Here is a 16,742-nt window from a genome sequence, read left to right as displayed (position 1 = left end):
AATGTGCTACTTTCCAGACTTAATTAAACATTAAAAATATTTTTGATTGAGGAGGAAATATTTTCACTGGGAGTAGAAACAGCATATTAATATGTGATGATCCTGAAGGCAGCTCCAGAGATGATCAAATTATGTTTTAAATATTTGTTCAATTGTCTTCCAAACCCCATTAGCCTATTGTAAGTTTTGAGTGTCTACTAAAATAATAATAAAAGCATTCTAACTTGAGACCTGTTTGTTGCCATCGTGTCTGTACACTATTTTTATTAAGAGAGATCAAGCTTGTGTTTCTGTCATGTAGTGATTTTGCTTAACTGTGTGACATTATGAAACAAATCATATGTAAAAGTGAATTTTGTCAAAGTGCTTAAAATACTTTTTTTTTTTAATTATCTTTCTAAAACTATCTGAAATATACTACATCATGTTTACTTTCTTATACCATGTCTAATTTCCATTGCAAATATTAATCGCAGTTAAATTAAGAGGGGATGGCAGTAAAACTGGAGCTGAGATCATCAAGGACGTTCTCGGGAAGTCCAGATTCCCGCGTGAACTTACGAAGTACGGACTAGCAAGAACGCGAGTACGGACTTGCGTACTTGAGTATTGAGAAACGGCCAGATTCAGACAATAGGAACACATTTTACGACAGCAGTAATTGCTTTCCGGCAGAAGTAGGTTACAAAAAGGTGCGCGTTTCTAGGGAGATAGATAGGGAATGGTCCTTTGAGGAAGATGTAGAAGACGCGAGCTTCTCAGGTAAATACTCAGCTTGTTTGGCATTATCTCGCTGTTACCGAACAGTATCAATTCTCTCGTAAGGATCTCGAAGGATAGCTTGTGGGAGCAACTATGTGCAGGTGCGCTCAAACAAGCTAAACATTAATACCCAGTTGTTAGCTTAAATAGCTAAAGACAAGCCATTAAGTTTCTATTTTAATGGCTAGATTTAGGTAGTGAGACTAGTTGGCTTAGCAGGCCAGATCCGACGTAGCCAATGAGTAAATTAAATGAAAGTAACGTTAGCTAGCTCGAGCTAAGTTATCATCTTATCGGTTAGTTTACATACTGCTTCGCTTCTGACATTAGCCTAAGAGGAACTGTTAAAACCGTCGAATTTGTAAAGGTTTGGGGTTGGAGATGACCCTTTTATTTATCTGTAATGTTTTGAAGCTGTACTGTCAGGCTCACGGTTAGTCACCTGCGATCTGTGTCATCATAAATGAGTTGGTACGAACTTTAACCACGGTGTCAACGTCGCATATGGGAATTACTCAGCATGACTGTAGTAAACTTTTTTAACTTTCGTTTCTTTGGGAAAGCATGAGAGAGAAGAGAGATAGATGCAAGTATGGTGAAAGACTCCTGTGGTTCGTATGATGGAAGGACTGGGAAAGGAGAGATCAACATGTGGCGCTAGATCCTTCCCATGGCTCGCTCACACCGAAACAGAGGCTTCAACCCTGCTATGGAAGCTCAAGGACTGCTTCTCCGCACATGAAACAAGCTCCCCTCATCAGACAGACAAAGTATGTATTTATCAGTACAGACATATGGAGCTTAATGAAGAAACTGAACTGTTTTCTAAATGAGAGATTAAAATGAAAATATTTCAGGTATGTTATCAAACCAGTAATGTAAACTTCTTTTTTTTGCTGCGCAGTGTTATTTACCCCCTTACTGAGTACTAAAAAAAATAGTTGTCACACTTAAATGTTTCAGATCTATCAAATTGTAATATTGGATAAAGATAACAGTAAATACAAAATGCAATGTTTAAAATGAGGAGTTAATTTATTAAGTGAGGGAAAAGGTAGCTAACCTACCAGGCCCTATGTGCCACCCTTGCCAGCAAGAGCAGCAAAGTGTTTGTGGATAACACTTTACTGGGAATGAGATGCATCACTGTGGGGAAATGTTGTCCCACTCTTCTGTAGCAGAATTGTTTTAATTCAACCATTGGTGGCTGTTTAAGGTCATGCCAAAAAATCAAAATTGAATTTAAATATAGGCTTTGTATAGCCCACTCCAAAACCTTTGAGCCATTTAGAGGTGGATTCACTACTGTGTTCTGGATTGTTGTCCTGTTGCATAAAACAAGTAAACTTGAACTTCAGAGCACAAACTGATTGGGGGACATTCTCATTCAGGACTTTCTGTCAATTACATCTAGTCATCCATGTCCTGAAGCAGCAAAGAAGCCCTGGGCCATCACACCTTTGATAATATATATATATATAATGCTGATAGTTTTATGTGTGCTGTAACTTTAACTGATGCAAGTGAGGCCTGCAGTTTTTTTTTTTTTTTTTTTTTATACATGCTGGGTGAAGACATAATTTTGGGAGGCTTGCCACTCCTGGGAAGTTTCACCACTGTTCCAAGTTTTCTCCATTTGCACTTCATGGATTTTGTCATGGGTTACTGGGGTTCCAAACCCTTATAAATGGCTTTGTAATCCTTTACACACTGATAGATGTACTCAAGAACAGATGAGAAAAAGTATTTTTAGAATGTGGCATAATATGTTGCTTTTTGAGATCTAGTTTCTTACTTCGCTTTGTCGGACATGCTCAATTTGAAGAAATTGCCAATTCATCTGACCTGAGAATAATCAGGCATGACTCTGGCTAGTGAAACTGAATTCAGCTGTCCAAAACATGTGGTTAATCAGTTAATTTAAGAAGGGGGGACAGTTGCCTTTTCACATAGGGCCTGGTAGTGTTAGATAACTTTTTTTTTCTCTGAATAAAAATAATCATTTAAAAAGTTCATCTTGTCTTTTTCCAATAATAACATTTGCTTGCTGATCTTTTTTAGATGTTTTTTTTTTAAATATCGTAATCTTTTATTTATATTTTAAATTCATATAGATATGTCTTTATTATGGCTTTGAGAAGTCACAAGAAATTTACAGAACTAATGTGAAGTGATTATTATTTTTTTTTTCTTCTTTTCTTATTCAGAGCAATCACATGGACAACAGAAAGGCTGTACTGGATCTGAAAGATGTCCCTCCTCCACCACTGCACCATACTTCCTCTTCCCAGTTATCCCAGCCCTTCTCTCTGTCCTCTCTCCCATTGCCTCCTCCCTGCTTGCCGCCGCCTCCCCCTCAGCTTGCACAAGACTCCCTCCAACAACCGCCACCACCTCATCAGCAACAAGAGGGGGCTAGCCCCAAAGTAAGCATTTGCGAGCACTGTGACTACAACAGCACAGATGGCTTTGGGTTGTTGGGTGGCAGAGGTGTTGTTGGTAGCGGCAGCAATGCTGCAGGAGTTGTTTCGCTTTATATGGCCCCAGGGTCTCTGGGAGCACCGATCAGTACTAGTAGGTCCGGGCCTTGTTCTGTAGCCTCATCTGTTCATCAGTATAAACATAAATTTAGCTGTGACACTGGAGGTGAAGCTTTTGATCCTTTATTCAGTCTTGGTTGCAAACCTCAGCTGTCCTCTTCTGTTGCTACCTCTCAACCTATTTCATCACACCCCTACCTCCCCTGCTGCTCAGGGCTTCTCCACACCTACCCAGCTGTACCTCTTTCTTTCAGTCAAGCCAGCCTCTTTCCCTCTTCAGCACCGATGGCATCCTCTCTCCCCTCTGTTTCCTCTCTACCTGCTAGCTTGCATGGCTCTTGCCTGACCTCTTCTGGCTTTTACACATGTGGTGTGGACTGCAGCGCATCAGCCAGAAGATCCCAAGGAAGTATACTCGGTGGTCACCCAAGCACCAGCACCATCACTACTACAGCCACTTCAGCACACTTCTTCTCTAATCCTATGCACCTAAATGTTGAACGCACTGTTTGTGTGAAGGGGGCACACTACTGTCAGGAGTGCTTATTTAAGGTTGGTTGATCTCTCTTCATTCAATTTGTGTGGCCTAAAGATGCAGGTATTTTTTACAAAATGTTGAGCTGAATCATGTGTATTTAAGCTTTTATCGCTTTTCATATTTCTTGCTATTGCTTTTTTGTGTGTTTGAGCATCTTGAATTTGTACCCTTTTGCAGCCTATGAATGGTTTGATGGCAGAGTCCGACAAGGTGCACCCAAGTGTTCCTATTCCTCAGACTGCTCCTATTCCTATTCCTATTTGTAATGGCTGTGGCACCTTCTCCGATGGCAAAATGCTCATGCCATCAACCAGTCTTGGCAAGACTGGACAGAAATATGGTTAGTGGAGTCAGTAATGCAGCAGTACAAATCGGCAACAAAACTGAACTCATTTTATTAACTATAAACTTCCAAGAAACCTGAGTGTGCTTTAAAATGATCCTTTTGCTAGGATCACCAGAGGGTACTGGTCCTGAGAACATCCCTCCAGTCGGGGTCTTTTGGGACATTGAGAACTGCAGTGTCCCCAGTGGACGCTCTGCTGGAGCTGTGGTCCAACGAATTCGCAACCGCTTCTTCCAGGGTCATCGTGAGGCAGAATTCATTTGCGTTTGTGATATTAGCAAGGAGAGTAAAGCTGTCATCCAAGAGCTCAACAACTGCCAGGTATCAGTAATATTCAAGCAATAAAAGCAGTCTGAAATTACCCTAATTATGACAATACAAATACTGAGTTCTCTTCATGCTGGTAATTGGTTCTATAACATTAAGTATAGCTTGTCCTGGAGAGGTTAAAAAAAGTTGTGCGTTCAGTATTTTTAGCTTGACTGATCAGCTTGTGATTTTTGTCTTAACACATCACACACTTTTAAAATATCCATACAGTTTGTATTCAGTCACTGCCTAAAAGGAGGAATAATTCCGACGCTTAATAATTGTACTTTTACAGGTTACTGTTGCACATATTAATGCCACAGCCAAGAATGCTGCAGATGACAAACTTCGTCAGAGCCTACGGCGCTTTGCTGAGACGCACACTGCACCTGCAACTGTTGTACTGGTATCCTGTAAGTTCACCTCTGATTACCTGTAATGAACTACAGCCATGTTACCACACATACATTTGTGATAACACAGGTCACCTTTTTATTAACAGCTGATGTGAATTTTGCAAGCGAGTTGAGTGACCTGCGTCATCGCCATGGTTTCCATGTAATCCTGGTTCATGGCAGCCATACTTCTTCAGCTCTACTGCAGCATGCCAACAGCCATGTGCCCTTTCAGGAGATAACAGCAGATCTGCCACCACGCATGCTTGTCAAAGCGCAGGTAGGCCTCATAAATGCTTCATTAAGATTTTAAGAGTACTTTTTAAACTGTCCTTTTATTAAGGTAAGTATACACTAACAAAATTAACGGAGGACAATCTCGTTTTAATGTAAACTTGCCAAATGTGAAGAGCGATGCAGCTGGAATGTGAATTTCACACACGATTGAGTTACTAATCTAATAGTGGGAATTGGAAATCATTAATTGTTGCTAATCTTTAATATTGTCGGCCATTCCCACTTGTTTTTCCCAAGTAAAAATAAATAAACGTTTTATTTTCTGAGTGTAAATAATACAAACCAGACAGCCGCGGTGTCTTTTCCTCCCCTCCTTCAGCCCAGTTTCAACCTCCTCTATGTGCACAACCTCCCTCTCAACTGTGACAAGAACATGCGGAACGCTGTGAAGCTCAGGCTCCGCCGGCTGTCAGACAACTGTGGCGGCAGAGTACTTGGTGTGTCCCAGGGCACAGCAGTCCTCCGCTTTGGCAGCCCTGAGGCAGCTACACGTGCCCGCAAGCGAATGGAAAATGAGGATGTGTTTGGCCACAGAATCAGCCTCTCCTTCTCCCCGCGGCCCAGAGACGATGCAAGTCCTGAGTCTGAGCTTCGTTCTCAGCCCCATCACTTGCCTCAGACTCTGGCCCGGACCTCTCAAACTCAGGATTCAATGTTCGGCCCTCCCCCATCTATAGCCTCCTTCTCTTTTCTGCCCCTGGAGACACCCAGGTCACCCAGAAGGCCACGGCGAGCAACCCGCCCATGCCACACCCCTGGTCCGGTGGCTGAAAGGCCCTATAGCCCCAGGAGGGGTTGCAGTGGGCCTCCCGGTGGTGCTCCAGCCAAGCCCCATCAGGTCAGCAGACTCATCTGTGCCTGCTTCCCCTCAGCCTCCATTGCCATCTCTTTTTGTCTGGGCTGCTTTGTAAATCACTGTAGCTTCTCCTCCCCCCAGTGACCTTCTAATTGCTGCTTTGACTAACAGCTTGTAACTGTTAGCTCCTGCCTTTTGCCTGCAATAGCTTGTAGCATGTCATATGTGTTGCTTGTCCTTCATTAATCCACTCCTCTCCTGCTCGTCAGTCATCGTGTTAATGCATGAACGCCATATAGCTTTGTGTCTGTGGTTTTGCTCAGTATATCAGTGCTGATGTGGTTTGTGAGCTACCATTTTGTGTGTTTTGTCCAGGTTCTGCTTTATGTGCTGCTATAAGCTCTTTTTTTTTCTTTTCTATTTTTCAAATTAATCTATTTCTTTTTGGAGAAATTTGGACAGTGCTGATTTCTACTATGATTAAAAATGACCTCTAGTGACTGATTTGGTTTGTCTTTTTCTGGTTTGTTTGTAACCAGTGTGACAAACTGGGGGGAAAAAAGCTGACCCATAAATTAACTAGGGATGGACATTTAAGTCTCTTTGTAGTTAAACAGTAAGGAGAAATTGTAATTTAAAATTTCTCTTTAAGCACCAAAATTGAATGAAAACATTAAAGCCTAGGTTTTTTGGGTTTTTGTTTTTTTTTTGTTTTGTTTTGTTTTGTTTTGTTTTTTTTTTAATATAAAGCCTTAGAGGTTTTTATATTTGAATCTCACAATAAAACAAAGAAACGCTATGGGACTACCACAGTGTTTTCAGTGTGCTGTTCTCATTGCTGTGAGGGCAAGTAGCAGAAAAGTTTGAACTGTCTCAGTATTCCTTTTATATCAGAGCAATTTACAGTGTTACACCCTTTAATGCAGTCAAGTTAATTAAAAAAAAAATTAAGAGTTCTCCTTGGCTCAGTATGGGCCCTTGGTGAGTTTAGAACATAAGCAAGCACAGTTAACAAAAATATACTGTAATCTGGAGAAAAATAATAAATGTCTAAAATATTTGATCATAGTCCTGGAGATTTTCTTTGGTGCCAATCTAAAACCTTTTTGTTAATTATAAATTATTATTGTTGCTTTTAATATGCAGGAAATTCCCTGAAAATGAGCTCTACGGTAAAGCAGTTCTTCCTTTCTTTGGCATTTTGAATGTACATCCCTAGTTAAACAGCAGTCCATGGTCTTTTCTGACTTTCTGTTCCGCTTGTATTCGTATTTTGTAACAACTTGAACTAATCGCTTGACCGTCCTGTTCCACACATGGACAGGATGGATACGACCATTATCTAGCAGGTCAATATCTACAACTTAACTTCTGCCTTCCCTGCTTGATCCAGGAGCTGGGCAGTTTAGAGGGGAAGGCCAGAATGAACTTTCAGCACTTGGAAAAGGGATGTGCTGCCTCGTCTTCGACCCAGAATAATGGTGAGGCTGGAGCACTGGAGCAACTAACTAAGCCTGGTCTCACTGTAGAATCCATCTACAGCCAGAGGTACACAGAGATGGCGGGAATAAATTTTCAACTGAAAATAAAATGTTTGTCATGTTTGCGTCATGTCCCTGTTGTTCATCTTTCTGTATAGCAGAGAGGACTCCAGCCCTCAAAGTGCAACTGAATCCCCTGTTGACCAAGTGGACAGGAACTCGGGGGAGTTCCAGATTAGCACGCCCTCTGCCTTCAGCAAGTTGAACCTACACAGAAGCTTCAGCCCTCTCGTCTTATCTCAGGGCTCCTGGTCTTCCAGGTTACCTACTGCTGCATGCAAATTATAAACCATGCATAATGATAAATGTAATTTTAATTATGTTTTTATTGCATCTCTCCATTCTCTAACATAAGGAGTGCATCCCCTTGCCTATCCAGCCGTTCCTCACCTCTGATTGCTGCCCCTCGTAGCCCTTGTTCTGAAGCTTCTGAGCCTTTCTCAGAGGGAGCAGAGATCCAGGTTGCCAACCTGGACTACAGAATGTCTCGCAAGGATCTGCAGCAAACTTTAAATGACACATTCTCCCGATACGGAAGGGTAAAGCGTAGTCAAATTATGCCAATATTTCATGCAATGCATATCTGTGTTCTGCTCACATCTAAGTAGTTTGTATATGTTTTACCTACCCTTTCCTCTCAAAATCACTTTGTGGTATAACTTGTTTTGTTTAGGTAAAAAGTGTGGAGCTTAGCCCCCACACTGACTACCAGCTGAAGGCCACAATTCAGATGATGTCCCTGCAGCAGGCCATTAGTGCAGTCAGCGGCCTACACCGCTACAAGATTGGAGGCAAACGCATTCAGGTGTCTCTGATCACCGGTGGCAGCAACAAATCTCTTGCCATGCTCAGGTACAGTTTATATATAGTTTAGTTTGGAGCTTTAATATGTTGGTTACATTGTGAAATTTTAAAATTTAAATTGTTGTTTGGTCTATCGTGGTGACATTTTTGGTTGTTATTTTATAGCCCAGAGATAATCTCCATTCTTCAAGATGCTCCTGCCAGTTGCCTTCCTCTTTTCAAGTTCACTGAGATTTATGAGAAAAAGTCAGTATCCTTCTAAACTCATTGTCTAATTTTTGCATACACATTTGGTGTTTGAGTATAGCATTCAAAAAATGAGATGGCAAAAAAATGTAGTAAAAGTATATACTCCAACTCTGCCCTGCTCTCTCCAGATATTCCCGTAAGCTCGTGGTTGGCGATCTGTATCGGCTCCCAGAGCTGGTTGCAGTGCGGGAGCAGGGAGGCTCAAGGTTTGTGTGCCTTCTGTCCAACAGCCAAATACGTCAGAGTCCACTGGGATCTTCCCAATCCCAGGAGGGCTCCTCCTCAGCAAGTGGGAGTCCTGTTGTGTTTGAGGAGTTGGAGTACCATGAGCCTGTCTGCAGACAGCACTATTCACTGCAGGACTTCAGGTATACAACAGTTCGAAACCTTTATATTGTAGCGTAAGTTGACCTTTTTCCATCACTGACTGTTGTTCTTTTTTTGCAGTGAGGCCGACTTTGACCCTGATTCCTATAAAATCCCATTTGTTGTGATGTCTCTGAGCACACTAGCCTCAGAGGTCCACAGTCTGTTGCAGTCACATCAGGGCACACTTCCACTCCTCAGGTAAGAACTGGTTTATTACCTGTTACGTGTACGCATTTTTAATGTTAGAGTATATTCTACGTCATTATAAAGTTATTAAAAAGTTTAATTTCCATTTAGTTTTCCAGACTGTTATGCAGCAAAATTCAGACCACTTCAGCTTGGCAATGAGTCACTGGAAGGTGGTGTTCCTCTGGAGCACCTCGTCACCTGTGTTCCCAGTATCACAGTAGTCACAGCTCAAAATGGTTTCAAAGTCATCAAGTGGATCAACAATAAACCTCCGGCGCCAAACTCTGGTAGGTACATTTACAAATCTGGTTTTTATTGGATTTTCATTTTCCATAGTGCTGTTCAGACCTCTCATCTTGGGTGTGTTTTGGGTTTTTTTTTTTTTTTTTTTTTGGTTTTTTTGTTGGTTTTTTTTTTGTTGGTTTTTTGTTTTGTTTTAAACTCTTTAACCATCTGATATGAGTTCTTGTAAAGTTATCAGACAGTTTGCGTTTAGCTCAGGCAGCCCATTTCACCTTAACACTTTATTATTATTTTTAAATTGTCACACAGAGCCATGGATTCAACGCTGCAAGAGTCCAGTCGGCAATCCACAGCTCATCCAGTTTAGCCGGGAGATTATTGACCTCTTAAAAAGTCAGCCGTCAAGCATAATGCCAATCAGCAAATTCATTCCCTCATATCATCATCACTTTGCAAAGCAGTGCCGCGTCTCCGACTATGGCTTCTCTAAGCTGCTGGAGCTCCTCGAGGCTGTGCCACATGTTCTGCAGGTACTTTTAATGAGGACCACCCAGTGATGATCTTCCGATTGAACAAATGTATTTGTTCATGTTGTCTTTGTTTATTTTATACGTTTTTAATTTTTCTAACCAACAGATCTTGGGTATGGGTACAAAGCGTTTACTGACTCTAACTCACCGAGCTCAAGTTAAACGCTTCACCCAAGACCTGCTTAAACTGCTTAAGTTTCAAGCCAGCAAACAAGTGGCAATCAAGGACTTCATGCAGGCATACCACTGGTAATTAAACATAAATAGGACACGTGTGTTAGTTTCATAAGAGCGGAAAAACTGTTTGAATTATTAGTGTTGTGGGTGCTGTAATGCATTCTTTTGTGAATCAGGTGCTTCTCCAGAGACTGGAGAGTAACTGACTATGGGATATGTGACTTGATGGATCTGCTGACGGAGATCCCTGACACCACCATCACCATCACACAACAGCCCACCGACACAGTCATCTCAGTTCCTAAGAGGGGTCAGCGCATAACTGTCAATTTGGAAGTAGAATTTAAAAGCACATTAGACTTGAGTTTAAAAAAGGATCTACTTACCTGCAGAAACTGTTAACCACTGTTTATTTTAATGATGCATTTCATTTTGGTTGCCTATCACTAAAGTCGTTTTCTTTTTTTCTTTACTAGAGCGTACTATGGAAGAACTGGAGCGTACCAAGCAGTTTGGGAAGGAGGTGGTGGACCTTCTTCGCCACCAGCCTCACTGTCGAATGCCCTTCAGCAAGTTTATACCAACTTACCACCACCACTTTGGTCGCCAGTGTAAGCTCAGCCACTATGGGTTCACCAAGCTCATTGAGCTCTTTGAGGCGATCCCTGATGTCCTGATGGTGAGTGTGGTGTGCAGTAGGTTTTTGCTTTTGTGCACTCGTCAGTGCTCAGCTACAAGGGAGTTTAAACAAACTTTTACTGGCAGCTTCAAGGCGATGCATGACGATCGAATCACTTCCAGTATGTACACAGCATAAGAAGTTTTGCCAGCATCAGTCACAGTGAACTGATGCTGCTTTGGTGATGAGACTCCTGGGAACGAATGGCATGGGGTTATTTTTCACTTAAGAGGATTTGCCATGCCTTTTGATTTCAGGCCAGGTTTCTTTTTCCTGCATCTCCCTTGAGTGCTTGGATAGAACTGTCTTTGTAAATATAATTATGATGTCTGGGACTCTTGGTCTTCATGAAAAGCAAACTTACCATTTAATGCCCTCGTCCTTCATCAGGTGCTGGAGTGCGGTGAGGAGAAAGTGCTGTCTCTCACTGAGGTTGAACGTATCAAAGCTCTGGCAGCTCAGCTGGTCAAGCTGCTGCGGGCTCAGAAAAACTCCAGTCTGCCTGTGAGCCAGCTGCTCACAGAGTACAGCAAAACCTTTGGTTACGGGCTACGCCTGCAGGACTACGACGCAAGCTCCCTGCCTGCTCTGCTGACCAAACTCTGCCATGTTGTCAAGGTAAAGAAGAAAACATCCCCAGGGGAAGCTGTGTAAATCTATCTGCTGAGAAGCTCGCTGTTGCTTAGTTTAATAAAATAATAAAAATAGAGCTTCACTTGACAGTCAGATGTTTTTTGTAAAGGCAGAAGCATGTGGTCATGTCTGCTAAAAATAAAATTAATAGATTTGTTGTCTCAGGAGTTTTGTCTTCATTATAAATTAGCCAGTTTGTTAAACGCACAAAATGAAGTCTCGCACAAAAGTCCTGTCAGTCATCCTGGAGGTTATAAAGTTTTTAAAATCACAGTAAAAAGTCTCATTTCATATAACTTAAGGCACATTTTCAGATATTCTTAACTACCCACTTTGTGCATTTTTGAAAGGTGGTGGATGGCGCGGATGGTCGGGAAGTGCAGCTGATCAACAGGAAGTCTCTGCGCTCTCTGACCTCACAGCTACTGGCACTGCTCATGTCCCAAGAAGATGAGAACATCACCAAAGGTTTGAAGGTGGAGGAGCTGAGCCAGTATTACCTAAGCGTTCACGGAGTTGCGCTAAACCCATGTGAATATGGGTTCCTTTCTCTCAGCGAGTTACTTAAGAGCCTTCCATACCTGGTCGAGGTGAGTACGAGAGTTTTCTTTGATTATTATTTTTTTTAATACTTTTACTGTGCTTGATCCATAATCATCATCTTTTCACAGCTGTACCACGAGGAAACTGATGATACCACTCAAGCTGCCAGCAGTCATGGGGAAGAATTTGTGAGGCTAACCAGGCTTTACCAGTTTGCTCGTAATGTACGCGCGCTGCTCCACACCTACCATTACAACCAGATCTTCCTGACTGAGTTCCAGGGAGCATACAACAAATTCACAGGCTGCAGCCTTGATCCACGTTTCTGTGGGTACACCAGCATTGATGAGCTGCTCAGTGCGATTCCACAGGTATAGTTACTGCAGTAGAGACTGAAGCTCCTCTATAAGGAATCATTCTAAAACATGAACAGGCTTTCATTCAGATTTGCACCTTATTTGTGACATGGACTTATGTGTGCATATGAGTGTGGACTCCCAAACAGCTTTTATTTACTTGTTTCTCTCCTTCAAAAACTCAGCTCCCTCTCAAGAATCTCCTTATGTGGATGAATTCCGCTTCACCTACTGATGATAGTAGTCAGAGTTCTAAACTCAGCTTAGTGAGTTCAGGTCCTATATGAAGTAGTTCTCCACCTGCTGCAGGTTCTGGTGAGATTGGACCTCCAGTTTGTAGGAGACGGACTAATGTCACCAGCACAGTCTAAGATGGTGGAGCTTGAGTCAAAAATCCATTTTAGGGAAGGTTATAAATATTAAATATCACCGTATGGCAACCTGACAAGAACGCTAGATAGTGGGGGGGAAAATGCAAGACAGGAAGAGCAGTTCACTAGTAAAGGGATGGCACATGGTTGTGTTCATAGTAGAAAATATTTTTAACCTTATATGCTGATAATAGACATGGGCAACCAGCCCAAGTAATCTTTGTGTGGGCAACACTGATCTAAATAAACCCTTAAACCTTTTCTCTATTGATCGCTTTTGTTAATGTCCTGAACTTTTGCGATAATTGTTTATTTCTATCAGTTCTCACCATTCAGCTTCTGATTTGTTCTCATCAGGTGATCTGGATCAAAGGGCATGGTCACAAGAGGATTATCGTTTTGAAGAACGATATGAAAGGTAAAGGTGTTGGGAGTCTTTCTCATTGAAAGTTCAGATTGAACTTTAGGTTACTGACATGCTCCATTGTGCTGACTGAAGTGATCAAACTAAAAGGTGATTTTTGGGTTGTGATTTCATGAGATGGCGGCTGTGCATTGTAAGAAAATTGTAATTAAAGTGCTTTGTCTGTGTGTTGTAGCAAAACCAAGCTGTTCAGTCTCCAACAGCCCCCAGCCGGAGAACACTGAGAGCCCGAGAGACAGCCCGATTAGCAGTGCAACATCTGGAGCTCAGAGTCCAGGTAATGGAAGTCATACATGACTGCTCAAGGTTTTTGTAGTCTTTAAAGATATACTGAAGAAAATCAGGAGTTCTGAAATAAGCTTTTTCTTAGCTTTACAAAAAAAAAAATGATGGCGAAAAAAGCTCAATGCCTTTTTTTCAGTTTTTTATGTTGCATCATCCTCTCCTCCTCTTAATTGGCTATTGTTGTGTGTTGGCCAGCCTTTTTAATTGATTTTATTTTGTTTTACCTTCCAGGTGCTGATGCAGCTGCAGAGTCAGAGCTGCTGTGTCTGTCGTCTCCAGTGGACCTGCTGTGTGGCCCTGTTCCATCCTGCCTACCGTCGCCTCAGCTTCACCCCGACCCCGTTGTCGTCCAGCAGGCGGATCTGATTCACTTTGAGGAGAGAACTCCTCCACTACCAACAGGTGGTTCATCTGATTTATACTGTTTTTGTGGTATAAAATTAAAAGCCTCAGTCTTATTTGCACCTTTTCCATCTGTAGTTAAGTGTGAGCTTGTTTGTTTGTATTGTTTGAACATGTGGTGGCACTGGCAGACGTCACAGCTGATCTACCTGCAAAGCGTGATGGCAGCACAGACGACTCTGCAGACCCCAGAGAACCACCACCACCACCTGACACAAAGACCCTCCTGTCCATGGACAGTCCCAGCAGAAGAGCTTCACGTAGTAGAATCAAATTAGCAGCCAACTTCTCATTCACGGCAGGCCTCTGATCCTCTCATATATACATATACAGTCTCACATACAGCAATACAAGTTTACATACAGTGTAACTCTAAATAAAAGAGTTGAACGGCTACACTAAACACATAACACAGAAGAGCATTGGTCTTGACCCTTTATGTCCTAACAGGCTGTTGCATTCTGCATTCTTCGTCATCACATTTGTGCCGTTTTAGTTTGTTTTTGGTTTGTTTTTTTCAGTTCAGTCTCCTAAGTTCACCAAACTGATTTGCTTCTTGCAGACTTTCTGCAATTCTCTGATTTGCCAAATGTCATCTGCTCTAACGTGTGTTTAGTTTCCTCCCAAGGGCAATTAATATCCATGAATGTGCATTTTCAGTTTAGAGCCATATTGTGTCGAACACTTTCAGTGAATGAGCTGAGTTTGTTGTCACTGTGAACAAAGTGGTAGAAAACAATGGGAGAAATGCTAGGGATGAGTAACTAGGTTTTCTGTATTACATCAAAGAAGTGTAGGTATTCACTGTTTACAAAAATACACGACAGAAGGTTTTTAAAGAGATTTTTGTTAATGAACCACTTTGAGAAACCTTCATAAATACTTCCTTGCTTTATCTCCAAGATATTAAATTTCATTTAGAACTTTCTTTGTAGCTAACCCCAGATATGTTGACCCAAACTAGCAGCTGAAGCATCCACCTGTTTCTTTCAGGTTTCTAAAGAAATTGCTTTTTAATCAAGTATTCTTCTGTATTTTGTCTGTGTAAGGAAGTAGCCTCAGCATAGTGTTTTCAGTTCCTTTTTGTACTGTGTAGAGTATTTGGTCACCGGTAGAAGAGTTTGGCTTAAATGTGTAGCAGATTGAGTGGCAATTAAATGCTGGGACTAAAGAGAAACCAGGTCTTAACTGTTAAGACTGTTGATGGAAGCTGTCGGTCTTTGAACAGTTTTGGTATTGCAACAATCGCTGCTCTCCGGAACTTTTATTGTTGTATGTTCACTTAATTTATAGCAAAGACTTTGGCTTGTGTCTTCAGGGCCTCTAACGAAGGCCTCAAAAGTTATTTAAAAAAAAAAAAAAAAAGGCACCTCAGTATTTCAGCCATGAGCGTGCTTAGGCAGCAGAAACTGACTTAAGCTTTGTCTTTAGTCAGCAGCCGGGGTGTGTGTGTGTGTGTGTGTGTGTTTGTTTTAGTATTTTGTCTGTGTGTGTGGTTTACACTGGAGTAGGTGGTGTGAAATGTGCATGTTGTGCATAACTGAGTTTATGCATGGTGTAATTCCAGGAGGAGCAGAGGCAAACAGAAGGATTGTAAAGACGTTCTTTAAGACCAGTCTTTATTTCCACCGTGATGTTTAGATCCCAGAGTTGGCATCACCCCATGCAGCTGCTGTATACTGTAAGTGCTCAAGGTTTGTTGCTTTAACCTTGGAGCTGGTCGCCGCTGTATCACTGGTGATCCACTCGGTCTGAGATCTTGAGGGGAGCGGTGAGCACTCCTGAGCTTATGATTTTTAATGAGACTGAATAGTTGAGTTTTTAGGGAAAGAAGGTGATGGGTTTGAGGAACAGCATAGGGGGCTCTGGGAAGCCTCCTGAACAGATTGATGTGCACACAGAGGCCCCTCTGAGGCTCTCTGGAATCTGCCGGGCTTTTACAATGGTTTGTATCTGCCCTGGTGCTGAAAGGACTCACCATCTTTACCTCCCCACCCACTTTAATAGCAGTTTTAACTTACTGTTGTGGGTTAGTTTTCTCAAATTTCGTTTGTCTTGAGCATTTACCAGGCTGCTGGCTACTGAATTTCCACCAAACAATGTTGACTGCCTGTGACGTCGAGCACGACCAGGGTGCCACTGAAGTCAGAGGGTTGAAGCTGTTTTTGTTCAGAGAAAAGTTTAGCGAATGGGCAGCAGCCCATTTAATCAGTTTGTTTGCGTTCTCTGCCTGTTTAGTCAGTGTTAGAAGCATAACATGAGTCTTTCTGTCAGACATGAATTGAAAGATTTCCCCTAACAACTCACCAAAATGTCTGACATACAAATCAAAATGATTTTAATTATGGCTGTTATTGTTTATCTCTCCTGCAGGGTTTTGCTGACTGTCTGGAAGCCACTTTGATTAAAGACTCATTGGTTCAAAATCATTATTTAGAAGTGGTAATGATAGAAACGAGCTTAAAATGCGTACAAGAAATGAAGACATTACTTTTTAGTGAATTTGAGCAAACCCTAGCAGCTCCTCGGTGTACTGCAGTGACAACGACCTCTGATTTTATTTAGTTTTCACTTTGATTCAGTTACATCAATGAAAGGCTCTTATACCAGTCAACATATGCACTTATGCATAGTTTTGGTTTAATGAATGTGAGGCGTTTGCATGGTGGTTTAAACAAGTTTCTTCGTTGCCTGTGTATCTCACCTTGTCTTACTTTGAACTTTAATATTGCACATTTGTTCTTCTTCTCAAAGGAAGTTGATTTATTCAGCAGTGTCCTTTAACCTTCTTTTTCTTCTTTTTTTTTCTTTTTTTTAAACTGCCCAACTAATTTCCCCCTCCCCTTCCTTGTACTGCACTGTTTTACCACTGTGCTGCACCTAAAGTTGCTGTAACAGTCACATTGTTGAAGGGACCAAAAGAGATTTGCGTTAATAAATTTCACAAGCATCATTTCTGCCTCT

General features: G+C 41.7%; 1 protein-coding gene across 6 annotated transcripts; it reads left to right on the top strand.

The window, feature by feature from the left end:
- Positions 1-615: 615 nt before the first annotated feature.
- On the top strand, positions 616-16,731 carry marf1 (meiosis regulator and mRNA stability factor 1). 6 transcript variants are annotated; one of them, XM_084930491.1, is made up of 27 exons: positions 616-762; positions 1,326-1,532; positions 2,970-3,854; positions 4,018-4,180; positions 4,293-4,507; positions 4,791-4,908; positions 4,998-5,170; positions 5,507-6,025; positions 7,377-7,531; positions 7,626-7,784; positions 7,880-8,063; positions 8,198-8,376; positions 8,494-8,574; positions 8,706-8,945; positions 9,025-9,144; positions 9,244-9,422; positions 9,688-9,908; positions 10,015-10,157; positions 10,262-10,395; positions 10,562-10,764; positions 11,155-11,382; positions 11,748-11,987; positions 12,069-12,311; positions 13,025-13,085; positions 13,267-13,368; positions 13,608-13,778; positions 13,910-16,731. In XM_084930491.1, the coding sequence occupies exons 2-27, from the start codon at positions 1,380-1,382 to the stop codon at positions 14,086-14,088; spliced, it is 5,448 nt and encodes a 1,815-aa protein (XP_084786617.1). In that variant the 5' UTR covers positions 616-762; positions 1,326-1,379; the 3' UTR covers positions 14,089-16,731. The 6 variants fall into 6 exon arrangements, with proteins under 6 accessions (XP_084786617.1, XP_084786615.1, XP_084786618.1 ...); XM_084930489.1 differs by having other exon boundaries at positions 7,623-7,784; XM_084930492.1 differs by having other exon boundaries at positions 617-762; positions 5,891-6,025; positions 7,623-7,784.
- Positions 16,732-16,742: the final 11 nt, after the last annotated feature.

Source organism: Perissodus microlepis, chromosome 6 (genome assembly GCF_051167445.1).
Source record: "Perissodus microlepis isolate ML-2025 ecotype Zambia chromosome 6, ASM5116744v1, whole genome shotgun sequence".
Lineage (NCBI taxonomy): Eukaryota > Metazoa > Chordata > Actinopteri > Cichliformes > Cichlidae > Perissodus > Perissodus microlepis.
The sequence above is the reverse complement of the archived record's forward strand: the minus strand, read 5'-3'. Positions and strand labels throughout refer to the sequence as shown.